We start from the raw sequence: 13,170 nt of genomic DNA on the forward strand, positions 1-13,170 counted from the left end.
ATGGAAAGCAGAAAAACTGGGGGGGGGGGGGGGGGGGGGGAGGAGGCTTAACTTCTAAACCAATAACACTCCTCTCTCACTGCTTTTTTCTCCCCTTTGTTTAATGAGTGACAGCAGGCAAAATGCAGTGGACCACTCAAAAGACACAGACCCAGACAAGTGTCTCTCCTCATGGAATTATCTCAATGGTGGTTTGTGAATTTTTATGAAATTTCCAACGAATGCAGCAATTCTAAACATCTTCAACGAAATGCCTAAAAGGCAAGAATTACGGATCTAGTCGATGGTCATCAACCATCGCCCCGTTGAATTTAATGGGCTAGAAGAAGAAAACGCAACACCACATTGAGAGCTTTTTAAAATATAATTTAAAACTATGTTGTACCAGTACAATATATTAATTTTACAAATGTAAAATTTTATCCGCTGTTAAAGCATTTGCAAAAACCACACATCCTACTTCAGCTTTATTGCACAATATCTATAAGAAAATATTAATTTTTAAATTAGAAAACATAAAAATGCTTTCAATATAGAAGAGACAATCTGATTTTAAAGACAATACTCTATAAGAATGTCTACCCAGAAAATAACAAACTTTCACAGGATACCAAGCTGGACAGATGCTTCAGCAGATTCAGTACAAAGCACTGTTTAAAACCAGTCCAAGATACTTAATCCAAAGTGTATCATCATTCTTCATTAGAAATCTAGATGCCACTCGAGGCAGTTTCTTAGACTTAAAAAAGTTGAGGCATTTTTCAGTGTGAGCATTCTGAATATCTCTTACCTATTAAAAACAATACTTCCCGCTTAACAGCCATTTGCAGGGTTTTTTCCGTCATGCAGATTATCTCTGGCAACTGTTTTGAACAATGATTAAATGATCACTTTAATTCACTTATGCTGATAAAAAACCCCATCAAGTTAAATACACTTTTAAAACTTAGTCCTTTACAAAAATCAGTTTATAAATTTGTATCATAAAAATTAGTGTCAAAGACCATCAAAATGGCCTTCATTTGTTTTGATATTAGTTGGTTCTCCCAGAGTTGGGATGGCAGACGTCCCACTTCTCTATGTAGTGTTAATCAGAAAATAAACCCAAGCGCTAAGCTGGAGTCCCGAGACAGGTTAATCCGTCTGTACGATGGATTTTAGTGGGATATCACCCTGGGTCTGTATTCCAATGTAGGTGATAAAATACTGACAGCAAATCTTGGTAATTGATTTCACCTCAGACAATGAACAGAATGTAGAGATGCAACAGGAAAAATGTTCATATCGTACATTATCAGTGGGGTTGTGTGTCTCATAGAAAACGAGAACAATCCTTATTAGTTAGAACAAGGATCCACCAAATTTGATACATACGTAGATTATGCATCTTTTCTTATTAAACCACATTGATTCGATCTCAAGTGTTCTCAAATGTATGCCTTTGTGCAACAGGAGATTGCCTTTTGGAACTTATGGCCTGCATAAGCAAAGTCAAATATAATATTACACATTTGTGTAGAGAAAATAATTATTAAAATAGTGGTTATGCGCTCACAAGTTTATTGTAGGTAGACAGAATTATCAAAAACCCAGATGCTTATAAAAAACTTTGCAGTATTTAGAATTTCTTCCTTAGGAATCAAAGCAGTTGCTTTTCTGGAACTGCATTTTTTCAGAACTGCTCAAAGCACCTCATCTAGATGAGTGTTTTTAAAAAATATATATAAAAAGTCTACAATGAGACTTCAAACATCACATATTTCACCTTTTACGGGCTTTTTATCATGTATCCCTTCCTTAAAGTCCTTCAGAATAAAATAAAAATAAACTCTCACATTCCATTAGAAAAAATGGAAACATTCATGGTCTGAAAGTTTCTGCATTCCCCCAAATCTTGGTACTATGTGCAATTTCCTCATACACAGGTTTTGAGGAAACCCCTGATCATCTATCACTGAATATTCAGCTAATGGACATGCCATAGAAAATTTACATTTAATAGTAGTAAATAGATTAAAATCTATTCCATAAAATAAAAATGTTCTATGACTTCAATTTAAATACGTATCTGAAAAGCTAAGAGGAGGTTTTTTTGTTTTTCAAAAGTGCTAATTAATACAGTTACAAGTATCTTCAATACATTATGTCCAATTCTTTATAAAACTAAACCACCTTGCTTTAGGCACACTGTTTGATGAGTTTCTAAGAAGCAGAGGGGGGAAAAATCACTTGTCAATTAATCCAGCTTCCTTAATTTTACTGAAGAAGAATTTCTCCAGGATATTGGCACATTTGTAGTATTCGCTTTCAGGGGGGTTGTATTCTTTGCAATTGGTAAAGACTCGCTGTAAATCTGCCATGAATAATTTCTTAGACACGTAGTACCTATTCTTGAGGCGTTCGCTCATGGTTTTCAGATCTGCACAGGAAAAAAAAATATTAGCAATCTTTGACTCCTATTTTAAACACTCGCGGACAAAAGGGAGACAGGGAGAGAAATTTATGTCATTGGTTTGGCTACATTTTTACCACCCCAATGCCCCTGCTTATAAGAAATTCATATGATCAAGGAAAACAGTTCCTAAATCTTAGGTTGTTTCTGTTGTGAGGGTTCCTTGTGTAAAATCACAGCATTTTAACATTGAAGGGACCATTATTAGTCATCTGGCCCAATCCCCTATTCAGCACAAGGAAGCTAAGTAGATTAGCAGTGATAAGTATGATAAACTAAGTACTGTTAGCTATTCATTCGGAATTACACAGAAGAGGCTCTATCTACACAGAGTAGAGCAGGTGGGACATTTGTACTGAATCACTGCATTACTTAAGTCGAACAATCAGACTGAGTTTGTTTCAATAAATTCACAGTTGTTTTGGTGCTGTAGAGACAGAACTAAAGTACAGAAACTGATCATAAATAAATCTGCAGATACACCAGTGTCCTTGCATATAAAGATTCAAATTAATTTAGTTCCATGCTCCATCCATGAAATAAGAATCACAAGCAATAAAAAAAAAAAAAATCACACAAAAATTTTTTTCTAAAGCCAGTAAGCCTTGAGAGACTACTGTAAAATAGTATTTTTCCAATATATCTACTTCCTTTAAATTATATTGTTTTACAAATGAAAACAGTACTTTATCTAAACTTATAAGAATACCATGGGGCTTGTTTACTCCCCACTCTTAGGACTGATTTAAAGAATTCCATGCAGGGGCGCCTTGGTGGCTTAGTCGGTAAAGCATCCGGCCTCAGCTCAGGTAATGAACTCACGGTTCGTGAGTTCAAGCCCCATGTCAGGTTGTCTGCTGACAGCTCAGAGCCTGGAGCCCGCTTCAAATTCTGTGTCTCCCTCTTTCTCTGCCCCTTCCCCACTCGCGCTCTCTCTCTCTCTCTCTCAAAAATAAATAAATATTAAAAAAAAAAAAAAAATTCCATGCAGATTAGAAGATGTTAACATTTGTCTACTGATAGGTTCCTAGTTGACTCTAAGTCTGGTTTTATCATTAAAACTTATATTAACTGTGGGGCACCTGGGTGGCTCAGTTGGTTAAGCCTCTGACTTTGGCTCAGGTCATGATCTCATGGTTTGTGAGTTCGAGCCCCATGTAGGGCTCTCTGCTGTGAGTGCAGAGCCCGCTTCAGATCCTCTGTCTCCCCGCCCCCTCTCTGCCCCTGCCCTGCTTGTTCTTTCTCAAAAATAAACATTAAAAAAATTATATTAACTGTACATGGAAAAATAAGTCAAAATTGTTAAAGAAATACCTCTGACTACGCATAACCCAAATTCCCACTATATGATTAAATTTTCCAGAGGCAAGGAAACTTACAACCAACTACAGTGGGATTATCAGTTAGTCAGATATATAAAATTATGTACAACAACCAAAAATGGAAATTCATTTAGATCAAAATCTTAAATCTACCAAAACACCAAAGAAAAAAATGGGAAATATGTACTCTCGCCTATTTCCTCTGAACAAAGCTTATCTTTGGTAGTGCTATGTCATCAATCTGTGAGTTCAACATTCAATTTTCTTCTCTCACTAAAACAGTTTGGAAGAAGAGAAAAACTGGCAAGTGTTAAGATACCTAAAGGTTCAGCAAATACCCCACTAGCTGTCTCACCCGAGTGTGACTGAACAGATGAAGATGTCCTCTCATTAAATGAAAAAAGACTAATGAAATTAATTGTGTCTCTCCAAGTAAGTTAGATGTTTACCTTCCTTCCACCACATGCCTACCACTTAAGATACGCTACCTGATATAATTTTATGTTTTAGAAGGAAAAGACATGTAACCAAAAAGGGAAAAAAAGAATGAAACATGGCACAAAGAAGTTTATCCAAAAGCTTTCAAACTATTATTTGGAAGAGAGTGGATAAGAAGAGCTGGGGAGAGCCTAAAATACAGTAGGAACAAAACAAGAGTCATAGAAGTATTTGAACCTTTCAGAATAATTACAGCCAATTCCGTACATTTCCTTTCCATCTTTCTATTCTACTCAGTTATAAATAACATCTTTCTTCCTCCAGCCTTCTAAGAGGCTTGGTTGGCCAAAAGGCATGTGTTAAAAAAGAAGGTGATTACACATCAGTGATACCACACAGGAAGAAATCATAAAATTATTCTGTTTTCATCCCCCACCCCCACCAACTTGGGAGTTCTGGGTAAATAGGAAAACTCTAACTAGTAATCCACACATGGTAAGAAGACATGCTTGAACCAGACTACTCAGACAATGTTCTGAATGAGATGCCCCAAATGACACAGGTTAGGTCTCATTCATATGGGAGAAAAGAGTTTTTGAAGGCAAAGGGGAAAGAGAAGAAATGCTTTTAGAAAAAGCCAAGAAGGCAATAATGGGAGAAAGTAAAATTATTGATCTGTCAGTCTTGTCCTCAGAAAAAAGACCATCTTTTTGGGCATGACCATCTTAGGGGCAAGACTACACATTTTACTCAGCACCTAAAGACACCTCAAGAAAAATATCACTACTCCCCTAAAGAGCACCATTTACTGTTTTAATTCTCTTTGTCTAGAACACACCTCAGTTCACCACTGGTCTTGCTCAACGGGGCCAATATTGCCCTTGGAAGCATTCAGCTATGCACACAGGTGGTATCCAACTGGAAAGGCTCATCCCTTTGCTTGGCTGGACCAGGAAAAACACTTCCAGAAAGCAGGCTGAGAGTAGGCTATGACAGACAGGACCTTCTAGAACTACTATTGCAGGTCTTCAGAGCATACATGAGCAGGGCTAAAAGATAATTATTCTCCCCAAACTCACACAACCTCCCAACGAGGGTTTCATAAAAGGAGTGGAGATGGTACAGGGTCAGTTGGAGTTAACTCCAGAGGTCAGTTAACTTAAGTTTGGAAATGGGCACAAATGGTCTTTACATATACTTTTTAAATGTTTATTTATTTTTGAAAGAGAGAGTACAAGTAGGGGAAGGGCAGAGAGAGGTGGGGGACAGAGAATCCGAAGCGGGCCCTGTGCTGACAGCAGTGAGCATCTGATGCAGGGCTTGAACTCCCAAACCAGATCACGATCTGAGCTGAAGTCAGATGTTCAACCAACTGAGCCACCCAGGCACCCTGGTCTTAACATATTTTTTACATGATGGAAAATACCGAGGGACACATCACTGGCTCAGTCAGTAGAGCATGTAATTCTTGATCTCAGGGTTGTGAGTTTGAGCCACATGTTGGGTGTAGACATTACTTAAAGATAAAACCTCTTAAAAATTTTTTTTAAAAAGAAAAGAATATACAGACTCCCCAAACACCGTTCCATACAGAATTCTAGACTCAGTCAATCTTTGACTGACTTTGGTTTTCGTAACTGAAATACACAGAAGCAAGGCAGAAAGCAAAGGGAAAGAAAAGCATATAGATGTATGTCCACTTTAAGGAGTACAGACTACCCAAATCATTACTATGACTATATAAAACACATTCATGTGAAAATTAAGGCTATAGAAAACACCCACAAATAATTCTGTTGCCAGGGAGCTAATGGGTCCCTTTCATTCTTCCTTTCATATTTTAATACTTGCTTGGTACCAGGAATAGATTACAGGTGGAAAAGGGACAGAAGACACAGGCTGGCTCCCAAACAATGGCCACACAAGTGACTGAAAAGAAAACATTTCATCTAGTTTTCTGTCATCTACACAATGCCAAATTAGTTTAACTGGATTCTCAATTGGTTCAACTAATCATTTAGCATGGTGCAGGTACAGCACCAAATCCCACACTTCTATATTTCTAAAGGCATTTCTTGTTTGTTTGGTATTGGATGTGTAATAAAGCTTTAAAAAGGAGTGTAAATAGGGACACTAATAGTATCCATCAAGAACATGGAAAATCAAGAATTTCTCCCTCTGCTAGGATAGCAGGCAAGCAGCTTAATCCAACTTCTTTTTATTGCTTTCAAAAATTCTCAAAAGGCTCACAATATATCAAGAGGACAACCTGAAGTTTCTCCATTTGCAACCAAATGGGGGAGTATAAACAAGGCTGTGTCCACACAGCCAGCTTTCACATCCAGTGCTGACTGCAGTTCCCCGCGTGGCCTTTCTGCATCGAGTGCTGTCGGGTGCAGCTCTGAAAGGTGCAAGCATGTCTCCTGAACACAGCCACCCACGTCTCCTTTATCACGCTGCTCTACGTCACTGGCCCTCCGCGGGGACGGGGAATCCCACCGCCCGTCATCACACAAACCCTACCCTACCACAGAAGATTACAAATCAACCTCAGCAACCGTTTGTCCCCCACACCACCATCCAGAGAGTGTTACATCTATACTTAGAAAATGTTAATGGCATTACCCATGGGGAACCTTATAACTTCATAATATCCCGGAGCTTCTGTTCTCTTCACAGGTTCCATGAAGGGCCAAGCGCTTTGATGGCTCTTGAGTAAAGAAAAAAGTAAGGTATCTAATATGGAAATTCCATGTGGGAAATCATTTCAAAATATCGGCATGAGGTGAATGAAAAGAAAACACCCACCTTCACCTGCTGGAGGATGCTCTTGAGCGTGCTGTAAAGCTGGTCAGGGTCTTTGGGCTCTTTACTTGAAAGGAAAAGAGCAAACAACAAGGAACAATGATTAGTTTTTTGCCCTCCTGCCAGGGGATTCCTATTCAGCTCATTTTCACAAAACCCTAAGACTGGAACCATCCCAGCACTTTTTATGAAAACTGAAACGCAGCAAGTGCCGCCTGAGTGATTACAGTCAGTTTGCCCGTTTCCTCTAAGTTGCGGGGAGGAAAGAAAAATCACTTCCATTAACATCCTCTCGCCCATCTGACTTACCTTTTCTCTCTTCCACTCGGCTTCCAGCCTGTCTCTCCTACATGTCAACGAAATTAAACACTGAATGAGAACTGCTTTCGGTCAAGAGAACAACAACATTAATACATATCAAAATGCAATAAATTATACGCATGCCTAAATAAAAGTCTATTTCTGGGAAGAGACAGAAATCAACTGCAATTAATTTTCTTCCGTATATGGCTACAAACCTGAAACATTTCCAACATTCCCAAGATAACCAACACTACTTTAGGTTAGTGTTTTTTAAAGGAGGAACTCCAACTTTTCAGAGGAGAGTATAAAAAATAAATATGTCAGTACCAGGGACATGTGTATATTTGAAACTCTAAGTCACATTTTTTTTGCTAATCACATGTGAAAGAGTTAAGCTGTTATTTTAGGTTAGAACAAACCTTATCCCTCACGGTCTCTATTTTATTTGGCAAAGAACCTGCTTGCAATGCAAGATGGTTTAGCGCAGCAGAAAGAAAACACAGCCTCAAATCCAATAGACCTGGATTTGATTTTTTGCTCACTCCTTAAAAGCTAACTTATCCTAGATAGATTACTTAACTTTTTGCCTCTACAGTTTATCAATCTATAAAACAGAACTCTAAAAATTAGGTGACGTTATCGCTTTTGAGATTAGTTGATGCATGTAAAAAAAAAAAAAAAACAAAAAACCAGAAAAATGCCTGGCAATATGGTAGCTATTGTGCCATTAACAGGGATGATATAGGGAAGTGAAATCTCTAGGGCTAGAAGTAAAAGTAAGATGTGCTATAGGGTAGCCATTGTAATGAAGGAATATATCTTGCCCAAATAATGTCTTATTTTTTTTCTGGAGAACTGTAGTTTGTTGCATTTTGTTTTCTGTATTAAATCTTCAATATACTAGAAGATGCTGGATTTGAACTGAATCAAAGCATAGCTATTCAATACTTTCGATCTACAAAAACAAGCTATTTTGTGTGTTTTATCCCAGGAAGAGTCACCTCTCACATACTCACAGATAAGAACCCTTGGGAAAACTAAAATAGGGAACTTGAAACAAATTATATGTTTCCAATCATCTTTTTTAGAAATGCTGAGAGACTGATTTGGCCCAGCACACATGTGGGCAGGTTGCAATCATGACGGCAACGAGCAACGGGTACGAACAGCAAAATGTCTGGAGATCCGAATCAGGCGGCTTCTAATTCTGACAGTTACTAGCCATGTACTATGTAAGCCCAAAGGACTTAATCATTCTGAGACTCAAATTCCCCATTTGTAGAAGTAGAATTCCCCTGTGCTCTAACAGCAACCTCTCGATAAATGGCAGATATTATCAGATACAAGAAGGGGTCATCTGAATTCTCCTTGATTTGTCCACGCTGAGAAGTAGAGAAAAGACATAAAGGGAAAGCATGCACTCCCTTCCCAAGACTACAAACACCATGAATGGAGACAGGCAGAGCAAAAAGCTTTCCAAATCACGGCACTCTGGCAATTGTTTCAAACCTATCTCATGGCATGACCAAAAGGTTTTGCTTTTAAAAGAAGATCTATACATACTAATTCCAGGAATGCTTTCTATTGGAATCTGTCGAACTCCATCTTTAAAACACGAAAGTCCAGGGTATACTTTTCGAATCTGGGCTTGTTTTCTTTCTATCAGCTTTTTAATGATCTGTAAAGCACAGGAAGAAAATGTGTTTAGTGACAGAAGTTTGTGGCTACAGATTAAGCTACTCAACCTAGGAAGTTGGGTCCCTAAATATAGCCTTCAGGACACAAAAAAGGAGAAAGGGTGAATGCCATTTTACGGGTAAGACATGAAAACATTCTATTACACACCATGCCCCTTCGGTGGCATTCACACAACTGTCTTTGAAACCTTGTCCCCTGCCATTCAAAACAGCCAAGACTGAGAGAACACACTGCCCTCAGGGGCGGCGGTCCTCCCTAGCACAGGAGCCAGTGATTTTGTCTTGCTTCTCTGAGGGGCCTCTGCCCAAGCTGCAGCCAAGCAGCCCTGTGCATCAGCTAACCTAGCTGAGCCCCGTGTCAAGACCCCTTCAGGTCCCCAGAGCAGGAACTATTCCCTTCGGACTGGAGGGCACATGAACAGGCCTCAGAAAGTTGCCAATGACAGGATGACCTTACTAGCACTCAAAATTGTCAAGGCTTGGGTGCCTGGGTGGCTCAGTTGGTTAGGCGTCCGACTCTTCATTTTGGCTCAGGTCGTGATCTCACGGTTCATGAGTTCAAGCCTCGCATCAGGCTCATACTGACAGTGCAGAGCCTGCTTGGGATTCTCTTTCTCCCTCTCTCTCTGCCCTTCCCCGGCTCATGCTCACTCTCTCTCAAAACAAATAAATAGCCCTAACCCATGCTGTTTGCATCAAAAAAGCAATTCCAAATTGTTCAGGCAACACAACTGTTGTGAGCATTCAGGACCTATAAGGGAATTTTGTAACATAATTCCTAATGTACTTAGGTTAACTATTTCCAAAACAGTACAGTTTTCCATTAAAAAAAAAAAAAAAAAACAGAAAAAGATAAATTAAAAATAGCCATCCAGAAACTGTCATAACTGAATTTTGGAAAAGAAAAAACAAAACAGTAGCAGTCATTAATTGAATTTACAAAGGAAAACAAAAAATTCCAGTTCCTAACAGCTTGATCTCAAACACATCGTTGGTAAATGTTCTAGCATGAATACATTTTAATCCTAACAAGTAAACAAAGAACTCCATAATGTGAATAGGACTAGTCAAAGTATATTCCTAACAAATCTAGTTCAATGCTGTCCAATAGAAATACAATGTGGGGCACCTGGGAGGCTCAGTCAGTTAAGCATCTGACTCTTGATTTAGGCTCGGGTCATGATCTCACCATCATGGGATCAAGCCCCATGTTGGGGCTGGAACCTGCTGGAACGTGACCATGGAACCTGCTTGGGATTTTCTCTCCCTCTCACTCTGCCCCTCCCCAACTTGTGCTTTCTCTCTCTCTACATAAATATTAAAAAATATATATATATAATGCAAACCACTAATGTAATTTCTTTTTAATGTTTATTTATTTTTGAGAGAGACAGAGCATGGATGGGAGAGGAGCAGACAGAGAGGGAGACACAGACTCCGAAGCAGGCTCCAGGCTCTGAGCTGCCAGCACAGAGCCTGATATGGGGCTCGAACTCACGAGCCTTGAGATCATGACCTGAGCCGAAGTCAGATGCCCAACCGACTGAGCCACCCAGGCGCCCCATCACTCATGTAATTTTAAATGTTCCAGTAGCCACACTCTTTAAAGTAAAATGTAACAGGTGAAATTGGATTTTAACAGTATGTTTTTATTTACCCCAATATATCCAAAATATTATCACGGCTGTATATAATCATTAAAAAAAAAATAAAGATATGTATGAGATACTTTACATTCTTTTATTCATAACAAGTCCTCAAAATTGTAGTGCATCTCAATTTCAGCAGTCTATATATCAAGTGCTCAATAGCCAATATGTAGCTAGTGGCTCCCATTCTGGACAGACAGATCTAGATGGATGCTACCCCTTGTTTATTTATGAATCTAAGTCTTTTTTTTTTTTTTTTAATTTTATTTTTAAGTAATCTCTACACCCAGCATGGGGCTCAAATTTACAACTCCAAGATCAAGAGTCACATGGCCTACCAACTGAGCCAGCCAGGCACCCCAAGTCTAAGTTTTTGGGTTTTATTTTAAGTTTCTGTATTTATTTAGGTAATCTTCTACACCCAATGTGGGGCTTGAACTCACAACCCCAAGATCAAGAGTCATATACTCTTCCAAATGAGCCAGCCAACAAGCACCCCTCCCCCAGTCTAAGCCTTTTTTTAGAATTTCTTTTTAATGTTTATTTTTGTGAGAGAGAGAGAGGCGGGAATGAGCAGGGGAGAGGCAGACAGGGAGGGAGACAGAGGATCTAAAGCAGGTTCTGCGCTGACAGCAGCAATACCAATGTGGGGCTCCAACTCATGAACCGTGAGGTCATGACCTGAGCTGAAGTTGGACACTCAACCAACTTAGGCACCCAGGTGCCTCCCTCCTCCAGTTTAAGTCTTTTTAAAAGAGAATCCTAATGGCAATCTCTTAAATAAACACCTTCAAAAAATATAACTTCAAAGTTAAATTTTAAAAGCTTTTCTCTTTATCAGGAATGCTCTCAGATGTGATATCCCACCCCAGTGGGTTCCACACCCCTTGTGTAGCACCGTGAAGGTTTGGGGTCCTAGTGAGTGACTGGTAATGGCAGTAGAGGGTTTCTTAACCCCTCTGAGCCTCCAAGGATCGCTTTGGAAAAAGGAGACATTTCACTTCTGTTCCAGTCTTTTATCTTCACTTCCCTTGAAAATGTCTCCACTTCTCCACCTGTCATCATCCTTCTCTCCTCAAATCCTTCTCCCGGTCCACCACTGTCCATTTTAGTCTCCCCAAACCAAAGATTTAGGGGGACTCCCCCATCTGTGATATGCCAATAAGTCTTAGCACATCTTCTTACAAAGAGATCACGCTAGTTGGCCTCACCCTTACTTTGGATCCTCCAAACCCAGCCCCCCTCATTGTTTCACACTTGGATGAAGATTTGAGAAGTATCCCCACCTCTCAGGCCCTTCGCCCCAACACGCACAAGCACTCATACACTCACCTCTGTCTGCTCAGGGTCTAGTCACACTTTCTCAAATAGTGCCTTTTATCACTGGCACAGCTATGGTCCTAGCTGAATCTATTTATGCTGGACTCTGAATCTTTGCGCATGCTGATGGGATTTAGCAGGCTCAAAACAGCTCAAAATACATCTCACATGAAGACACCTCCAATGATGCTAGACCCTTACAGATCGCACTTTCCTCCTGGAGCCAACGCTCACAAAGTAGTCCTCCACTCCAACTCTGCTCCCCTGTCCAGCTGCAAACTTCTCTATCTCCACCAGCCACAACCACAGTATATTCTGCTCTTGCATGCTTCTAGGGGCCGGGAAAACCCTCTACACACTTACAACTTTGTTTGCTACCACCACTAGTCCTTGCCTTCCACAAGGAGGTCTTCAAAAGTCAGAATAAAGAGACTTGTGACACTCACTTGAATTCTGTGGAAGAAGATACTACATGAATCCAAGTATTTTATTACGGTGAGTTCACGTCTCTTTGAAAGGAACTAGGTTAACAGCTCCAAGCCAGCATGAGCCACTCTGAGGCACGTGTTAGAGAAGGCTGGAGAGAAACAGGGAAGGTGAGGAGAGAGGGAGAGGAGATCCAAGAGGAGGGGAGAAAGAGGAAGGGAGAGGGAGCACTGTCGTCTAAATAAGTGCCTGCTTTTGCTAGCTCCTTGTGTGTGCCTTTCCCCTCTATGTAGTAAGAGCCAAAAGATCCAGACTAGGTGAATCTGCAGGGGAATCCTGCTCTCAGCTTCCACCCAGAGACACAGGAGTCCTGCTCAGAGGAGGAATGAGGGAAGGGCAGCTGACTGCCCGGTGATGGCTCTAGTTGGCCGGCAGGCCCCCCATGCTGAACACTGAGCCGCTGAATACAGACCTGCTCATTAAACTCCAAAGAGAACAATGAAGAAAGCTAGCTCTTCAGAGAGAGACAGAGGGGGGAGGTGGGGGGGCTTCTGTGCTTTTATTAACTCTCCAAGTACCCTATTTGTAATTCTAAGGCTGACATCTCTTAGCAAGAAACAACAAAGGTTGTTATTTTCTAACTTAAAACAAAGGGGGGGGGGAGCTTTTACTCACAGTCATGCTCACATTCATAAGAACAAGTCTGACCCACTTCAAGTAAAAGGAAAATATTTATTGAGCTCCTACTATGCACCAAA

General features: G+C 40.1%; 1 protein-coding gene across 2 annotated transcripts in view; it reads right to left on the reverse strand.

Moving 5' to 3' along the window:
• Positions 1-345: 345 nt before the first annotated feature.
• The window catches only part of KAT2B (lysine acetyltransferase 2B), a 102,821-nt gene continuing 89,996 nt past the window's right edge, over positions 346-13,170 (reverse strand). For both annotated transcript variants that reach the window (XM_047875629.1, XM_047875631.1), the window contains exons 14-18: positions 8,884-8,998; positions 7,327-7,363; positions 7,021-7,084; positions 6,838-6,922; positions 346-2,419 (exon numbers count right to left, since the gene is read on the reverse strand). In XM_047875629.1, the coding sequence (XP_047731585.1) occupies positions 2,226-2,419; positions 6,838-6,922; positions 7,021-7,084; positions 7,327-7,363; positions 8,884-8,998 (495 nt within the window). In that variant the 3' untranslated portion in view covers positions 346-2,225. The remainder of the gene's footprint in view (positions 2,420-6,837; positions 6,923-7,020; positions 7,085-7,326; positions 7,364-8,883; positions 8,999-13,170) is intronic.

This window comes from Prionailurus viverrinus, chromosome C2 (assembly GCF_022837055.1).
Source record: "Prionailurus viverrinus isolate Anna chromosome C2, UM_Priviv_1.0, whole genome shotgun sequence".
Classification (NCBI taxonomy): Eukaryota; Metazoa; Chordata; class Mammalia; order Carnivora; family Felidae; genus Prionailurus; species Prionailurus viverrinus.